The 18,354-nt window shown below is 40.8% G+C and overlaps 1 protein-coding gene across 2 annotated transcripts in view; it reads left to right on the top strand.

The window, feature by feature from the left end:
- The first annotated feature begins 289 nt into the window (after positions 1-289).
- The window catches only part of CCDC30 (coiled-coil domain containing 30), a 114,042-nt gene continuing 95,977 nt past the window's right edge, over positions 290-18,354 (top strand). For both annotated transcript variants that reach the window (XM_082273354.1, XM_082273353.1), the window contains exon 1: positions 290-567. In XM_082273354.1, coding sequence (XP_082129480.1) covers positions 559-567 — 9 coding nt within the window. In that variant the 5' untranslated portion in view covers positions 290-558. The remainder of the gene's footprint in view (positions 568-18,354) is intronic.

The raw sequence follows: 18,354 nt of genomic DNA, 5'->3' as shown, positions 1-18,354 counted from the left end.
CTTAACCGTAATCTTGGTGAATCCTATCCTGAAGCTGGCTAGCGATTGTACAATTTGTATTTGGACGTTGCCTCCCTTTTTATAGTGGTGTTGCAGTGTGACTAGCATAGGTGATAGAGATTTGGTGTGGAATAAAACCTTGGAAATCAAACTTGGGGGTCTCCAGACCCCATCAACTTTTCAGAGGAGATAGTTGGCATGTGGAGCTGGCATGATGGTCTGTCAATACTTTAGATAATCGACTCTATATTTCTCACAGCTGGTGTGAATTTGCTTGTAGCTGTTATTTGCTTTTTAAAGAGCTAGGTTTATGGAAACCATTGATTTGGGCCTCTAGAAGGACCTGGGACAGCTTAAATTCCCGGAATAGAAATAAGAAATCCAGATGTTCTCATCCTCCAGCCCCATGGTGTATATACCTGCAGCCTCTTTTCGGATTCCCTCCCTTGGTTCTGGACACAAGACATGGACTGCGGTAAGCCCAGACCTGTCTCACGGTACATTCGCTGCAGCTGGTTCTTGCACTGAGGACATGAAGACGGGGAGTTAACCAATACAATGGATAAGGTAACGTTGACCACCTGTTCTGTGCACGTTTTAATAATTAATTATAACGATTAATTTAACTTCCTTTTGTATTCACGCAGTTTTCTTGACTGCATTGTTGTCATGTTAAAGCCTTCTGCTAAATTTTAATAAAGCGCAAGTCCAGTTTTGGACACCAATGCCTATTGCTGACTGTGTCCCTGTTTGGGAGATTTCCTTTCGTTTTCTGTTCCAGTGACAGAAGAGGATGCGATGTCTTTCATACATTATAGTACCTGCCCCTTGCCACTAAAGAAAAAAAATCCTGTGCTTTTAAAAATGCCAAGAAGTTTTTATTTTGGTTGGGCCAGCTGGTAATGTGTTGCGGAATTTATGATGTATGTTGTGATGCTTTAAATGTATGCAGTTTGCCATGAATAGTTGACTTGGATTGTAAAATGACATCTGCTGTGCAAGAATGTCATTACTGACCCCCTGCTAAAAATGCTGATTGCCTTGTTGGGTCTGGTTTCAATGCTTCTGTCCGGCTATCTCCTACACTGGTTGGCTTAAAGCGGAGTTCCGGGCACAAAATCGATCTTTTTTTTTTTTGTGCCCGTCCGCTTGTTCTCCTTCACCTGAAAAGGAATTGGATAGTTAGGTTTTTTTTTTTTTTTTTTTTTTTTTTTTTTTTTTTTTTTACTCACCTTGTAATTGTAGACCGAATATACTCACCTATTCTTCACTTCCTCCCTCTGCGCCGTGGCTCCGCCGTCATTTCCTGGCTTGCAATGATTCCTGGGAGCTGAACGTCATAGCTCCCAGGAATCAATGCAACGGCACCGGCCCCGCTCGTCACTTCCGGGGCGACGCTGCATTCCCTGCTAAACAGCTTCTGGGCATGCCCAGAAGCTGTGGAGGAATGCGGCGCCGCACCGGAAGTGACGAGAGGGGCCGGTGCAGGCGCATTCTGGGAGAAGAGGACGCGGAAGAAGACGCAGAAGAGGATCGCGCCGGCTTCAGCTGCCCACAAGAGAGATGGCAACGCTGTGGAAGAAATTTTATAAGTGAGTATTTCTTCTTGCAGGTAAGTATGAACCGGGACAGATCAGAGGTTAGCCATTGTGGAATGTACTAGCCCTGACTGTTCCGGGGGTATGTTCACTGAAAATTTTATTCTGTGCCCGGAACTCCGCTTTAAGGCAATCCCTGAAAACTCATCTCTTCAGGGAAGCCTATCACGCCTCCAACTAATCTTTTTATCACTTCCATCAGCTTATTCAGTCACAACCTTTTGTAACACTTGCCCCACCCTATTGGATTGTTACCTCCAGAGCTTTTTTTCTCAGAGGATAGGTGCAGGAACTCCCCTTTCTAAGTTACTTTGTGTCTCTGTTCCCTACCCACCTTCGAGCACTAACCCTTGGTTCCACCCCTACCCACCTCTGAGCACCGACCCTTGGATCCACCCCCTACCCAGCTTCCAGTACAGCACCTTTTAGAGAATATAGAGCCAAGTATAATTTTGTAGTATAATGTATGGAATTTAGTTATGATAACAAGAAAAGCAATAAAATTGACCCCCCCTCCAGCAGCAATAGACCCCCCACCCCCCAGCAGCAGCAAACGATCTCCCAGCAGCCAGCATCAATAGACTCTCTAGCAGCCAGCAACAGTAGACCCCCTCCCCAAACAGTAGATCCCTTCCAGCAACAATTAACCCCCAGTATCAAAAGATCCTCCACCAGCAACAATAGATTTTCATGCAAAAATATATCCCCTCCAGCATCAATAGATCCCCCTGCAGCAAGCATCAGTAGACCCTCCAGCACCCCTTGCCATGGCATAAATTCAGTGCTGGAGGTGCCGGAACTGCGTTCCCCCCGCGTTCCCGCTGAAAAAAGCCCTGGTTACCTCTCTTAACCCTCTTGTATTGAATAGTATTGTAACTGTACTGTCTTCCTTTTTATATTGTAAAGCGCTGCATAAACTGTTGGCGCTATATAAATCCTGTATAATAATAATACTTCGGAGAGCTGTCTATGGGCATTATCCTTGTTTTGTAGCGATCTCCTTTCACTTCCTGTTGAATCTCCGGGACGGGAAAAGCAAGGAAACCTCTATACGAGGCGCAAACCGCAAAAAATAAACTGACCAGGCTTTTAACTTTTCCTTATTGTATTTAAAACAAAAAAGGTTTAACTACAGTGCATTGCGAAAGTATTCGGCCCCCTTGAACTTTTCGACCTTTTGCCACATTTCAGGCTTCAAACATAAAGATATAAAACTGTAATTTTTTGTGAAGAATCAACAAGTGGGACACAATCATGAAGTGGAACGAAATGTATTGGATATTTCAAACTTTTTTAACAAATAAAAAACTGAAAAATTGGGCATGCAAAATTATTCAGCCCCCTTAAATTAATACTTTGTAGCGCCACCTTTTGCTGCGATTACAGCTGTAAGTCGCTTGGAGTATGTCTCTATCAGTTTTGCACATCGAGAGACTGAAATTTTTGCCCATTCCTCCTTGCAAAACAGCTCGAGCTCAGTGAGGTTGGATGGAGAGCGTTTGTGAACAGCAGTTTTCAGTTCTTTCCACAGATTCTCGATTGGATTCAGGTCTGGACTTTGACTTGGCCATTCTAACACCTGGATATGTTTATTTGTGAACCATTCCATTGTAGATTTTGCTTTATGTTTTGGATCATTGTCTTGTTGGAAGACAAATCTCGGTCCCAGTCTCAGGTCTTTTGCAGACTCCATCAGGTTTTCTTCCAGAATGGTCCTGTATTTGGCTCCATCCATCTTCCCATCAATTTTAACCATCTTCCCTGTCCCTGCTGAAGAAAAGCAGGCCCAAACCATGATGCTGCCACCACCATGTTTGACAGTGGGGATGGTGTGTTCAGGGTGATGAGCTGCGTTGCTTTTACGCCAAACATAACGTTTTGCATTGTTGCCAAAAAGTTTGATTTTGGTTTCATCTGACCAGAGCCCCTTCTTCCACATGTTTGGTGTGTCTCCCAGGTGGCTTGTGGCAAACTTTAAACAACACTTTTTATGGATATCTTTAAGAAATGGCTTTCTTCTTGCCACTCTTCCATAAAGGCCAGATTTGTGCAGTATACGACTGATTGTTGTCCTATGGACAGAGTCTCCCACCTCAGCTGTAGATCTCTGCAGTTCATCCAGAGTGATCATGGGCCTCTTGGCTGCATCTCTGATCAGTCTTCTCCTTGTATGAGCTGAAAGTTTAGAGGGACGGCCAGGTCTTCGTAGATTTGCAGTGGTCTGATACTCCTTCCATTTCAATATTATCGCTTGCACAGTGCTCCTTGGGATGTTTAAAGCTTGGGAAATCTTTTTGTATCCAAATCCGGCTTTAAACTTCTCCACAACAGTATCTCGGACCTGCCTGGTGTGTTCATTGTTCTTCATGATGCTCTCTGCGCTTTAAACGGACCTCTGAGGCTATCACAGTGCAGGTGCATTTATACTTGATTACACACAGGTGGATTCTATTTTTCATCATTAGTCATTTAGGTCAACATTGGATCATTCAGAGATCCTCACTGAACTTCTGGAGAGAGTTTGCTGCACTGAAAGTAAAGGGGCTGAATAATTTTGCACGCCCAATTTTTCAGTTTTTTTATTTGTTAAAAAAGTTTGAAATATCCAATAAATTTCGTTCCACTTCATGATTGTGTCCCACTTGTTGATTCTTCACAAAAAATTACAGTTTTATATCTTTATGTTTGAAGCCTGAAATGTGGCAAAAGGTCGAAAAGTTCAAGGGGGCCGAATACTTTCGCAAGGCACTGTAAATCCTGTATAATAATAATATCGGCGCCGATGTCCGATCCTAATATCGGATCGGTGCATCCCTACTCCCACCATAGGATGCTCTGAAATATTGTGATTTCTAGATATGAGAAACATCAAGATGTTATACGCATTGGTTCTAAAATATCAGGGATCTGATATTCCTCACAGTTTTCTTCAATTGTCATTGATACTCCATAGAAATACTAATACCTGTTAAAAAATGCAGGTCCCTGTCAGTGGGTATCTTTGAATTGATTGATATGTTCATGTAAAGGAAAGCATCATCATACCCAAAATTCTACTGTTCTTGGTCATCAGAACTCCATTGTGGCCTGAATAAATTTAAAGTTGAGTTTGGGGGACTAACCTTTTGAGTCTAGAGCAGGAGCAGCTAGTTAATGAGAGTTCCATAGGCCCTAGGGTTCCTTTAGCTATGGCTATCTGACTTCTCATTTGATGGCGCTGGCATAGGTGTCGGCATGGTTCCTGGGCCAACGCCACATGGCAGAGTTAATGGCATGGCAACAATGATCTTTCAGCCATGTGGAAAAATGTAGATTACTGCTCATAGTGTCAACGGTCCCTTAAGGGGATTTTCTTCCTCCTATTCGACCAACGTAAGGGGCATTTTCCCACCGACCCTCAATGAACTCGTTTTAGTAGGGGTTCTGCAAAACTTTAAATAGATTTCAAGGGTTCTCAGGAGTAAAAAGGTTGAGAATGACTGGTCTACAAAATCGCTCTGATTTATTTGACCCTTTTTCGCTGCCAGGTCCATACAGACCTGACTTTTTGTCCCCTATGTGACGAGGAAAAAAAAAAGTTAAGCAAAAAAAATTATTATATATATATATTTTTTTTTTTTTGCAAAAAAAATTGTTACACCCAAGCACATAAAATCCCCCACCTATATATGCAGGTATGAATGTAAACTCATGCATCTGGGATGCCTACTCGGGAAAAGGCACACTGGAGTAAGAACAATAATTCTAGCACCAGACCTCCTCCTTACAATAAACTGATGACCTATAGGGGGGCTATTGAAGCGTCGCCTATAGAAATTTAGGGTACTAAAGTTTGATGCTATTTCATGGGAGCACGTAAATTTAAGGTTTGACATGTTGGGTATCTATTTACTCAATGCAAACTCGTCTTTTATATGTTACCAAAAATTTGGGTCGTTTATTACGTTTGTTTGCCCTAAAATTCACTTTAGTGTGTGTGTTTGGTTTTTTTTTTTTTTTTTTTACTGAAATTATGGCAGCAGGAGGCCAGCTTTTCGTTAAAATCGGTCCCAGCGCCGCATTCACCGAAGGATAACCTTTTTAGGCGGTGGGAAGTGATCCTGTCCAATTTGTGGCTAGGTAGGAGGCCAAGCAAGATGGCCCCCACTTGGCTCTATGTCCTTGGAGGCCAGGAGCGACGCCTGATGTCACTTTCATAGTTACATAGTAGGTGAGGTTGAATAAAGACAATAGTCCATCCAGTTCAACCTGTGTAGGTGTGTGTGGCCATAATCATCTCACATAGCCCTGAATGTTCTGATCCTTGAGATGTACATCTAAGAGTCTTTTGAAAGCCACCATACTTCCCGCAGAAACCACCTCTTGTGGTAGAGAATTCCACAATCTTGTAGCCCTAACAGTAAAGAACCCCCCTCGTTGCCTGAGGTTAAAACGCTTCTCCTCTAATTGCATTGTATGCCCTCGAGTCCTCGTGCAATCCCATCACTTTTTTGTTTTGAATGAGCAATGCACGTTCGCTGCGGCCATGTACACGGTTCTATGCACACTTTACTATAAAGCTGCACCATTCTGGATAAAATGAGAATCCTGATTTTCTTTTTTTTTTTTTGCTTCGAGTAAAGATCACGATTCTCAGCGTAGCATCATCTTTCACATTTTACATTTTTACAAACAAATTGGTTTAACTTCACTGTTTATTTTTTTTTTTTGTAGTTTTTTTCCAAAAAAGTGCGTTTGAAAATCCACTGCGCAAACACAGTGTGACATAAAATATTGCAACAACCACCATTTTATTCTCTAGAGTCTCTGCTGAAAAAAAATGTGTGTATGTGTATATGTGTGATTTAATATATATATATATATATATATATATATATATATATATATATATATATATATATATATATATATGTATGTATGTATATGTGTGTGTGTGTTTGGGGGTTCTAAACGATTTTTTAACAAAAAATACAGATATTTACTTGTAAACAACAAATGTCAGAAAAAGGCCTGGTCTTCAAGTGGTTAAACGTATACAAAAATTTGGCAGCAAAAAAGGGGTTCCCTGGGGTATGTTTGATTAGAGAAGATACATGACTCTGGAAGTTTCTACTATGCTTACAATCCAGACATTTCCTGTTGGAAACTAACTGCAAAGTCATTCAGCTGCTTAATTTGCACTTCTATAGGTGTGTACTGCAGACATTGCACAGCAAGGGGCTGCCTATTGGTTAGCAGTTGATAATGCATGTATGTGATGGATCATATGGGCTTTAAATGTATGCATGTGCAACTTTTGAAACAGAAAGGCACTGGTGGATATATACGTAGATCAGAAAAAATGCTTATAAATCCTTTTTTTTAAATTTATTTTTGTTTTATTTTTTTTATAAAGGATCGCATATCCTCTATTCTCAGCTGCACAAAAGCTGGGGGAGGGGAAGCTGCAGTACACTAAGCTTGCCAGTAAATGGCTGTGCGGGGAGGGGTCACGACAAGTCTGATCATTGAAGGAGAGAGGGCTGAGTTCCAAGCATAGCTAGATAACTGACCTCAGTGTGTTCTCCTGCTTAGTGTGGTCAGTTCTCATAAAAAAGCAGAGGGACTGGCAGGATCACCAGGAATTTCACACAAAGGAAGCAATACAGAGAACCAAGAGAACCGGATACTTTCTCATACAAGTACATGGTACAGCAGGCACATATCAGGAATATGAAATGTTGGGGTAACAAGCGCTTTCACTTCCTTCCCCCTACTTGCTCCCCCTTTCCCTTCACATTTTGAATATATATATATTTTTTTTTAACCTCGTGTATTTGTGCTGCAAAAGAGACTTAACCACTTGCCGCCTGCTCACCGTCAAATGACGCCGGATCGGTGCAGCTCTCGTTCTGGGAGGACGTCCTATGACGGCAAAACAAAACGGCCTCTCTCCCGCACAAGATTTTCTGTCTTTTTTTTTTTTTTTTTTTGTAAGAAATAAAAAAAAAACAATGGTGATTAAATACCACCAAAAGAAAGCTCTATTTGTGTGAAAAAAATAATAAAAATTTCATAAGGGTACAGTGTAGCATGACCGCGCAATTGTCATTCAAAGTGTGACAGCGCTGAAAGGTGAAAATTGGCCTGGGCAGGAAGGGGGTTAAAAGGGCACTGTATTGAAGTGGTTAAAGTGCTTATGTATGATCGCTTAGTCTTAAACTGACGTTATTCCCTAACTTCCTGCTCACTGAAACATATAATGTCATCACACACCCAGCCAGACATGACCTCACCCTTCCATTGAATCCCAACAGGAAATAGTTTATACGTTTTGGGTAGGAAATAAATAAAAGAAGCCTTGTTTCTAAATCTAACATTGGTATAGGCATGTGTTACTGTTCTAGTTCCCGTAATATTCTCATATACCTCCAGATATGTCCAATTCATCTTCATAATAAAAAGATAAAAACACCAAAATACAACTTTTTTTTTTTATATATACTTTTGACTCTCTGTATATAAGCACCTTTTAAGGTGTTTGTGTTTACCGCATGTTGGTGGGCTGAAGCTCAAGCTGATTGGAGTCTTAGATACACCAGTAGTTTGTCCATGTAAGTTATTGATTGCATTAGCAGAGTACTGGACGCGATCAGCTCTGATTATAATTATATTATAAACAGTGGATCCTTGTAAAACTGAAAAAACACAGCGCTTGCAAATATATTATAAGGTGCCTATAATATCCAAATGCATAATAGAAAAAGTTCAAGAAATAAAAGTCCAAATTTCATGTGCAAAAAATACAAGGTACAACCTTGAGTGCAACTAAAAATAAGGTGCTGATAGTGCTAAATTGTTGTGCAAAATCTAATAATAATGGTGCTCCTGTGCAAGTGCTGAAGTGCTCCAAGAATAATCACTGGTGCCAGGTGACTTTGATCCCCTTCAGAGACCCCACTAACCAGAATGGATGGACCCTTGTCAGGGGTCATAAACGCTTGTGGTCAAAAAGTTCCTCCAAACTGTCTCCCTGGTTGGTTAGAACACACAACCTGGCAAATCCTCTCCTTGATGGAAAGTGCACTGTGCTGGAATGTATGCTCGAAAAAAGGAAGTTTGGTTCCTCAAGCCAAAGAAAAGAAAGGTGGGATTTTGTAGGCAAAGGTGAACTATGTCAATTTTATTAAAAGATATACACATACATATAGTAAGGTGGAGAAAAAACAAAAACAAAAAAACTGAGTAATTCATGTAACAGGTTTACAGATTATTATGAACCATTTTACTTATTAAACATTGGAGTGGTGATTCCCGGTTGTAGAACTGGGGTTCCGACGCGTTTCGGCACTATTAGCCTTTATCAAGGAACAAATACCACCATTTTCTATAAAGTGAAAGGTGAAGAAAATGCAAAAAATTAGTGACTTATTGTGATAGGTCATATCAACAAAAGCAAAATAACAGTATGACATCATTTTTTGTTTGTGTACCTAGATTCCAGGATTTAGTTGTGCCCATGAAGCAGCGGGAGGGTTCTCCAGTCCCAAAAGCCCACCAGGCTTGTGACTGGATCCTGGGCCTATTGGGTCTGCAAAGAGTGAATTTATTTAGTACAAGTAGGTAATGCCTAGTCTTGTTGAGGCTAGAAAAAAAGGGGGGGAGGGGGGGGGGGTTTTCCCTCAGGTTATACAATAATCTCTTGAGGATGGATGAAAGCCTGTGGTGTGTAGAAACCGCACTTCTATGTGGTGCCTCAAAACACCTGGTTTCCCTAGGAGGATGGACACAATTTTTTACATAGGGAGTGAGGTGTATATAATAGAAAAAAACTTGGTGTGCAGACAAAAGACTCACGTTTGAGACTGTGAAAGACATTTGTTGTTCTCCAAAAAAGTCACTGGGAAAGGCACCTGTAGCCCTGTGTTGGGAAAGAGGTTTTTTGTTTTCCTTGTAATTTATTCATAAAATAAACATTCCTCTCAGAACTAATGCCGAGGAGAAAAAGGAAAAAAAATAATTGCTTACTTTGGGTTTTTAGAGATCCCCAGAAAAAATCCTTAATTCAAGGGGTCAAGGAGAGAAACTCTTCTTTCTAAGGGTGCAGGGTCCATAGGTAAGTGTCTGCTGAGTAAGGAAATATAACAATTTTTTAAAAAAAGGTGGTGTGGATGTAGATACAAGTTTGGCCAGCAGATGGTGCTGAGCCAAAACTTACTTTGGTGCAGGCAGGTTCCCTGGGATGAAGGAGGTTGAGGTGTTAGCATGCAGACCGGCGGCTCCTGGATCTTCACTCCTCGCTGGGTGGAGCGTGAGTGAGATCCTGTGGATCCCCGGCGTCCTTTTATCCCGGTCGCGCATGCGCGGTACCGCACTGCGTGACGCCGATGTGGAGCGTCATGTACTCCAGCCGCACATAGTGCGTGCTTTTCAACAGGCTGCGCGCGCAGCCTGTCAGTGTTGTGACGCGGCTGGGCATGATCGGAAGCCGCCGACACGGAGAGTGGAGCCAGTCTTGTCCCAGCGTGCTGCTGGGTGGCTGTGAGAGCCTGAGATCTAACGCTGGTTCCTGGTAAAGCCCGAGGGGGGCTTACCGTGCCGGGTACAAGGTCTGGGTGGCAATTTAGGCACATGGTCTTCCCCCCGCAGTAGAGGGTCAAAAGATCACTGGAATGCTGGACACAATTACAGTAATGCAATATATTCACTGTGAGAAAAAACTTGTTTGTAATAAAATCTTAAATCAAGGTCAACAGGAACAAAGTAAATTAAAGTGTATAGGAGAATACCTCCTACATTGTAATAGAGCAATCTGGCACTATAGAGCAAGGGGGGAATTTCTGGTTCGGAGCGATCTGGGGGTGAATTTTGACCCAAAGGTGGAAAAAAGGAGTCTGATACCCCGTAATCTATAAAGAGCGGGGAAAATAAAAATAAAAAATAAAAAAAGTGGAAAAAGTAATAATAACAATAAAAAACACGATGGAAAACGATGAAAAATTATAATGAGGTTGTATGAAGAGGGGGTTGAGAGTTTGTTGTTCTAGTCCGTTTTGCCTGATGAGAATCCCTCCAAAAATGCACGGTAACTCTCATTTTCATTTAGTCCTGAAAATTGTTATATTTCCTTACTCAGCAGACACTTACCTATGGACCCTGCACCCTTAGAAAGAAGAGTTTCTCTCCTTGACCCCTTGAATTAAGGATTTTTTCTGGGGATCTCTAAAAACCCAAAGTAAGCAATTATTATTTTTCCTTTTTCTCCTCAGCATTAGTTCTGAGAGGAATTTTTATTTTATGAATAAATTACAAGGAAAACAAAAAACCTCTTTCCCAACACAGGGCTACAGGTGCCTTTCCCAGTGACTTTTTTGGAGAACAACAAATGTCTTTCACAGTCTCAAACGTGAGTCTTTTGTCTGCACACCAAGTTTTTTTCTATTATATACACCTCACTCCCTATGTAAAAAATTGTGTCCATCCTCCTAGGGAAACCAGGTGTTTTGAGGCACCACATAGAAGTGCGGTTTCTACACACCACAGGCTTTCATCCATCCTCAAGAGATTATTGTATAACCTGAGGGAAAACCCCCCCCCCCCTCCCCCCCTTTTTTTCTAGCCTCAACAAGACTAGGCATTACCTACTTGTACTAAATAAATTCACTCTTTGCAGACCCAATAGGCCCAGGATCCAGTCACAAGCCTGGTGGGCTTTTGGGACTGGAGAACCCTCCCGCTGCTTCATGGGCACAACTAAATCCTGGAATCTAGGTACACAAACAAAAAATGATGTTATACTGTTATTTTGCTTTTGTTGATATGACCTATCACAATAAGTCACTAATTTTTTGCATTTTCTTCACCTTTCACTTTATAGAAAATGGTGGTATTTGTTCCTTGATAAAGGCTAATAGTGCCGAAACGCGTCGGAACCCCAGTTCTACAACCGGGAATCACCACTCCAATGTTTAATAAGTAAAATGGTTCATAATAATCTGTAAACCTGTTACATGAATTACTCAGTTTTTTTGTTTTTGTTTTTTCTCCACCTTACTATATGTATGTGTATATCTTTTAATAAAATTGACATAGTTCACCTTTGCCTACAAAATCCCACCTTTCTTTTCTTTGGCTTGAGGAACCAAACTTCCTTTTTTCGAATATATCCAGGGATGATGGCTACACTAATTTTATATGTATATCTCTAAAAACCACCCCCAGCTGGAATGTATGCTCTTTCAATATAATGGCCCTGGGCAGCAGTCCTTAAATGTGACGACTGCATTTGTTTTCATTTTTAAAGTTTTTTTTTTTTTTTTTTTTTTTTTTTTTTTATATTTTCCTATAGTTGTCACCCTATCACCGCCTCTCCGAGTCAAAGCTGTACAGGAAGAGAGCCTTTTTTTTCCGTTTTTTTTAAAGCTTTATTTCCCACATCAAAAAGAAATATACTCAAAATGTGTAATACTTGAACGAGGCAGAAAAAGTATAACAGAGATGCAGCCGCATGCGTTCCACGGAGAACCAGGAAGTGACGTCAGAAAGTGCCGAACCGGAAGTACGTCGACGCGTTTCGCCCTCCCACTTGGGCGTTGTCAAAGACATCACTTCCGGCCATTGGCCATGTTTTTATACTTTATTGGGGACACACCTCATATATATCCAGTGCTCCTTACAAGACACACGATCGCCCATATTATACTATATCGAAGGTGTGATCTAATATCCGGTGTTCCTTATACAAATATCAGTCTAAAAATATCCGGCCTCACTTCCTGTTTATAGTTGACGATAAATTTATTAATTTACTCCCTCAATAAAACCATTTATTAAAAATATAAATATAGATGTACTATCCTATATAATGTATATGAGTATTTAAAAAAAATATTTTATAGAAGTAAAAAATCTTGTAAATTCATATATATATAATATATAATATTATCATGAAATATGTCTATATTCCAGTAATTGATATAAAAACGGACAATAAGTACAGACAATAAGTATAATGTGTCATTTCCCCTCCAGAGGAATAGACAAAACATTTTTTTATAGGTTGGTAAAATTAATAACAATTAGGAAAATATTTATAATAATAAAAAAAAAATTTAAATAAATAAAAAATTATTAAATATATTCAGAAAAAAAGTATTTTGAAAAATTATATAAAATAAAATAAAAAATGAACAAATATGGTATTAATATAGATAGTCACTAAATTATAAAATCAGCAATTTAAAACTATTAAGATAAATGTAAAATGTCAAATTCACCAGTTTGAAAGGAAACAATTTAGGTCCAAATCTATGTTGAGGCCCCTCGGCTGGAGGGTCCCCAAACAGTGGATCCACTGCATTTCATTTTGAGAAAAGGATCTCTTAAGGTTAACCCCCCCCCCCCCCCCCAATGTGCCTCTACTTTGTCAATACCACAGAAGGTCAAACCACTGGGATACTGGTTGTGGTTTGACAGGCTGTGGTTCCTGTATCCTTTTTTTTTTTTAAATATTATTTACATGTTCCCTCAACCTTATCCTCAACTACCTAGTGGTTCTCCCCACATACTGAAGTCCACAGGGACAAGAAAGCAAGTAGGTGACATTTGTGGAGCCACATGTAATAAATGTATTGATAGTGTATGTTTTTCCTTGGGAATGGGATCTAAACTCAGTAGTTTTCCTCTTACGATTTTTGGATGTTCTACAGATCATGCATTTACCACAGCTATAGAAACCTACTTGGTCCAAAAAAGTAAATGTTTTCACTGGAGGGTTGGTGACATTGTGTGCCAACCTTAGTCTCAAAGTCTTTGGTTTGCTATAAATAAAACTAGGTTTGACTGGTAAAATCATTTTTCAAACCTCATCTTTTAACAGAAGTTAACAATGTTTTTTAATGATCTTTTCTAGTTGGGAGTGTTGGCATGTGAAGCCTGTTAGAAAAGCTGTACCAAAATATTTGGTTTTAGTTTTTCTATTTTGGAAAAGGTCTTTTCTTTCAGCCCCGGTTCACACTTGTGCGTGTGCGGGGTTCGCATGTAATGTCGGAGCGCACTGCTCCGACATTACCTGCGATCAGCTGTGCGGTGCGAGTTTAGCCATACAAACTGTATGGCTAAATTCGCATCGCTCCCTCAGCAAACACGCACAGGAGGCATTTTTGCAGCCGCATCAGGATCGGATCGCACAGCGGTTCACACTTGTGCGATCCGATCCTCTGCGAACTGCACGATCGCACTGCGATATGCGATCAAACTGGGGGTGTCGTTAAGATTTCATTGACACCCCCAGCGTATCGCATATGGCAGTGTGAACTGCCGGGGGTGCGTGTGCGATGCGGGAACAGGCTGCGAGTTTGCAGCCTTCCCGCACTCGCATCAGTGTGAACCGGACCTCAATCTCCTTTACTGAATTATTGGTGGTGATTAGGTCTTTGGTCTTATACCCTTTTTCTTTAAATCTTTCCACAAGTGTGTTTGCCTGTTGGTCTTCATCTAAATTGCAATTTCTTCTCACCCTCAGCATCTGGCTCTTAGGAATAGAATTTAGCCATCTAGGATGATGGCTGCTCCCTAGTGGGATATAGCCTTTGCTATCTACCTCCTTGAAAAGGGTCTTGGTAAATAGCTTTCCATTAATTTTAAAGATCAACAGGTCAAAGAAATTTAATGACTGTATACTGCTAGTGTCTGAAAAAGAGATCCCATACTGGTTTTCACCTTGCCAGTGTATCTTGTGATCCTCTCCAGACTACAAAGATATCGTCAATATACCTTTTATTCACCATAAGCTCAGGAGGTTTATTAGTGAAAATGGCTTAATTTTCTCGCTTGCTCATAAATATGTTTGCTATGGAAGGGGCATACTTGGCTCCCATAGCCACACCCTTTTTTTGTCTGAAGAATTTCTTTTCATGCCAAAAAAAGTTATGGCTCATGGCAAGGTCTAGAGCTTGTAGGAGAAATTATTTTTGTTTTGTTTTCAACTCAGTCTGATCAAGAGCCCATTTTGCCCCCTCCAGAGCATGACGCTGTTGTATGTTAGTGTACAGGGAATTGACGTCTATACTTACTAAAAAAATCATTGTCATTAACATCTATCCCACTCAACAACTCCATTAGATGTTTTCCATCGTTCAGGTAAGCCTGTCCCTGTTGCGCCAATGGCTGAAAAAAACAGTCTAGGTATTCGTCCAATCGTGAAAACAAAGAATCCACCCCGCTGACTATCGGTCTCCCAGGGGGTATATCTTTATTCTTATGAATTATGGGCAACTGGTATATAACTGGAATTTTGGGTGCATCCGGTATTAAATATCTACTTTCCTTCTTATTCAAAATGTCTTCCTTACTTGCCCATTTTACCAATTTGGTGAGTTTGACTTTGTATTTATTTGTAGGGTTGCCTTTAAGTTCTTCATATGTATCTTTGTCACCTACCAATCTATTTAACTCTTCTAGACAGTCCTTTTTGTTTAGGATGACCAGCCCTCCTTTATCAGCCAATCTGATCACTATATCTTTCCTTTTCTCTAACATTTTGAGTCCCCTCTCAATGTCTTCTTTTTTTCTAGATGGCTTTATTCTCATATTTTCCAAATCCTTTTCAACCAAGGTTTTAAAAACTTCTACGAATTTATTGTTGGTCAGCTTAGGATTAAAAATCGATTTATTTCGTAGTCTAGTATGTGTAAAGTTCTCTGTTTGTTGGATTTCACTAAATTGTTTCCCTGCATAGTGTTTTTTAATATTTATTTTTCTGATGAATTTTTGTAAGTCAATATACGTGTCGAATTTGTTAAAATTTTTGTCCGGGGGAAAATTTTAAGCCTAATTTTAATACTTTAAGTTCATCATCTGTAAAAATAACATAACTTAAGTTAAATATTCCTTCCATTAAGTTTCTCTTTCTTTTTCTTCCCTCCTCTGCAGCCTCTTGTCCTTCTCTTTCCTCTCTGTGGGATTGGGGTAGTCCCATATATTGCCAAGTTCTCCACTCCTCTCTCCTGTCTGGTTGATAATAATTCGCTCCCCTTCCCCTGGGGTTGGGTTCTCCCCTCCCTCTCCAGGGGGGTCTGCCAGACCCTCTCCTCTGAAAATCCCCTCTCCCTTATTGGGGGCAGAGTGGTCTCCACGTTTCCGCCTATAGCCACCATTATAGTAGGGCCGCGGTGTTCCCTGGTACCCCCTATAGTTGTTATTATAACCATGGAAGTTGTAATGTTGATCTTGGGGGGGATTCAATTCTAAGGGGCTCAAATCTGTTATAGGTGGAAACACCATATTGTGGTGTTCTAGGCTCGAGCCTTTCATAGGGTGCACCATTGGGATGGGAGCCCCCATCCCTAGGCCTGGTGGTATTGGGATCCCCCAATCCACCAGGTGTAGCAACAATAGAATAGGGATATTCCCTTTCTATTGAAGATGCCCTGGAGGTTCCCTCTTGTGCATTTTGATCCTCTTGCCACTTATATTTTTTTAGACTTGTAGTCATTGGAATCCCTAAGATATATTTTTTCATTTTTTTTTTTCCTTATCTACTTTTTCCACAAGCTCCTGTAGTTTCTTCATTTTTATCTTTAAACTCAGTGGTCTCTTCCAAGTTAGTAAATTTTATACTTATTAGTTTAAGTTTTTTCTCCCTCCTAGAGATGAGTAGTTTCAATAACCTTCTCTCCGTGAGGTTGAAAAAGGTGAACCACTCCTCTTCTAAGGCCTTATCTTTGAGACCATCATTGGGGGCTACATCCCACCTTAGTCTTCTGGGGGTCATACCATCCTTTTTATATATTTATTCAAGGTAAAGATGTCCCACCAGGTCCTAACTTGTTTGTCTAAAAAAACTCATGAGTTGTTTAAAATCTTGGTTTAAACTTAATCCCACATTGCTTTGTGAAAAAAAGTAATCCGCATTAAAATTCCTACTACCTACTAATACAGTAATGCACTGTCACTGTACTAATTACACTTGCTGGGAAGGGGTTATACATCTAGGGCGAACAAAGGGTTAAATGTATGCCTAGCTAGTGTTTGTGTACACAGTGTGATGCTTTTACTAAGGTAAGAGATGGATTTTATTCCCTGAGCAGGGAAAGAAAATCAATGAATCCCCCCGTCAGAACGGAGCTCTGCCTTGTTTACATAGGCAGAGCTCCATTCTGTGCATTTTCTGGACGATCGGCAGACATCCATTGGCTGGCACCCACTGTTTGGCTTCTGCTGTGACAAATCACAGCAGAAGCTGTGCGCCCCCTAACCGAAAGTGATTCTGCACAGCGCCGCCGCTCTGTAGCAGTAAATCTGCAAGCAATTATTTTTGCTCGACTAGGCGTGGATCAACTTCTTTCTCCAATTAGCAAAGCTCATGCTCCCCGCTGATTGGAGAGCTCTAGGTCTAACTGTGCTGAACCATTAAAGAGAGACAAAGAGCAAGGGTCCTTCTCTAAAACATGCTTTTCTACTCAGGCTGTGTCTGCTCTCGGCGAAAAACAAGGTTCCAAACACCTTGGAACAATTCAGTAAAGCATTTGCAACATTTTTCTAGTGGTATGCTCTCTTTAGCCTTCGTTCAAATTGGAGTGACAGGTCAGATCACATGACAAGTCGCACCCTATTGCCTGCAATCCGTACTGTTCATATCGGTGCAACGCCGACTTTGCAGTGCCGCACCAATTTGAAAAAGTAGTTCCTGCACTACCTTTGCACTACTTTCAGGCAAAGTTGAACGATTTCAAAGCTGCAGTCAATGTGAACGAGGGCTAAAAAAAGTCATGTACCTAATTTATGAAAGCCTTGCAACAGTTTTATTAGGAGTTGTGTCAAATGCAATAGATTTAGGTAGCTTCTTATTTGCACCACTTTGAATATGTGTGGCTATTGCCGCAACTAATTTAAATAGAATCACTGCAAGTTCATAGATAAAAAAAAAACTGGAGGTCATTAGGACCAACTCTAAGTTGGTGTACATGGACAGGCCAGTGCTCAAAATGGGGCCTCTGTGTAGAAGAAGAGCAAGGCATGTCTCTGTTGGGAAGCCTACGTGAATATGACAGCTTTCCTCTCAGGGTTTGCTGGTTGCTAGAATGCTGGCATTCTAGCAACTGGTGACCCATCCCTGGTACCATTCAGCTGCTGGTCAGGAGATTCCCTGGTTGGCAGCTGAATGTAAGCAAAGGGGTTAGGGATGCTAGCTAAAGTTAACCAAATATGGCAATGACCACTGGTGCCCCTTATAAAATTAGAGTAGCATCAAAAAGTTAATTATTTCAGTAATTCAATTCAAAAAGTGAAACTCATATTTTTTATAAAGATGCGTTACACACCGAGTGCTATATACGGTATTTCAAGCATTTCTTTCTTTAAATTGTGGTGATTATGGCTTACCGCTAGGGAAAACCCAAAATTCAATATCTCAGAAAAGCAGAAGATTACATAAGACCAATAAAAAAAAAGGGGATTTTTAATACAGAAACTGAAAATTACTGAATTATGTCCATATACAGTATAGTTTGCACTCAATACTTGGTCGGGGCTCCTTTTGCATGAGTTGCTGCATCAATGCGGCGTGGCATGGAGGCGATCAGCCTGTGGCAATGCTGAGGTGTTATGGAAGCCCAGGTTGCTTTGAGGAGAAGCTGCCCGCCGCCGCCGCTGCTGTTCCAGGTAAGTAAGGGGACACGCACGCTTATCTCTGCATTGGGGGAATGTATGCTGGTCACTGCATTGAAAGGGGCATATACGCTGGTCACTGCATTGAAAGGGGGCATGTACACTGGTC

This window comes from Pelophylax lessonae, assembly GCF_965119305.1.
Source record: "Pelophylax lessonae genome assembly, chromosome: 12".
NCBI classification, from domain to species: Eukaryota; Metazoa; Chordata; class Amphibia; order Anura; family Ranidae; genus Pelophylax; species Pelophylax lessonae.
The sequence above is the reverse complement of the archived record's forward strand: the minus strand, read 5'-3'. Positions and strand labels throughout refer to the sequence as shown.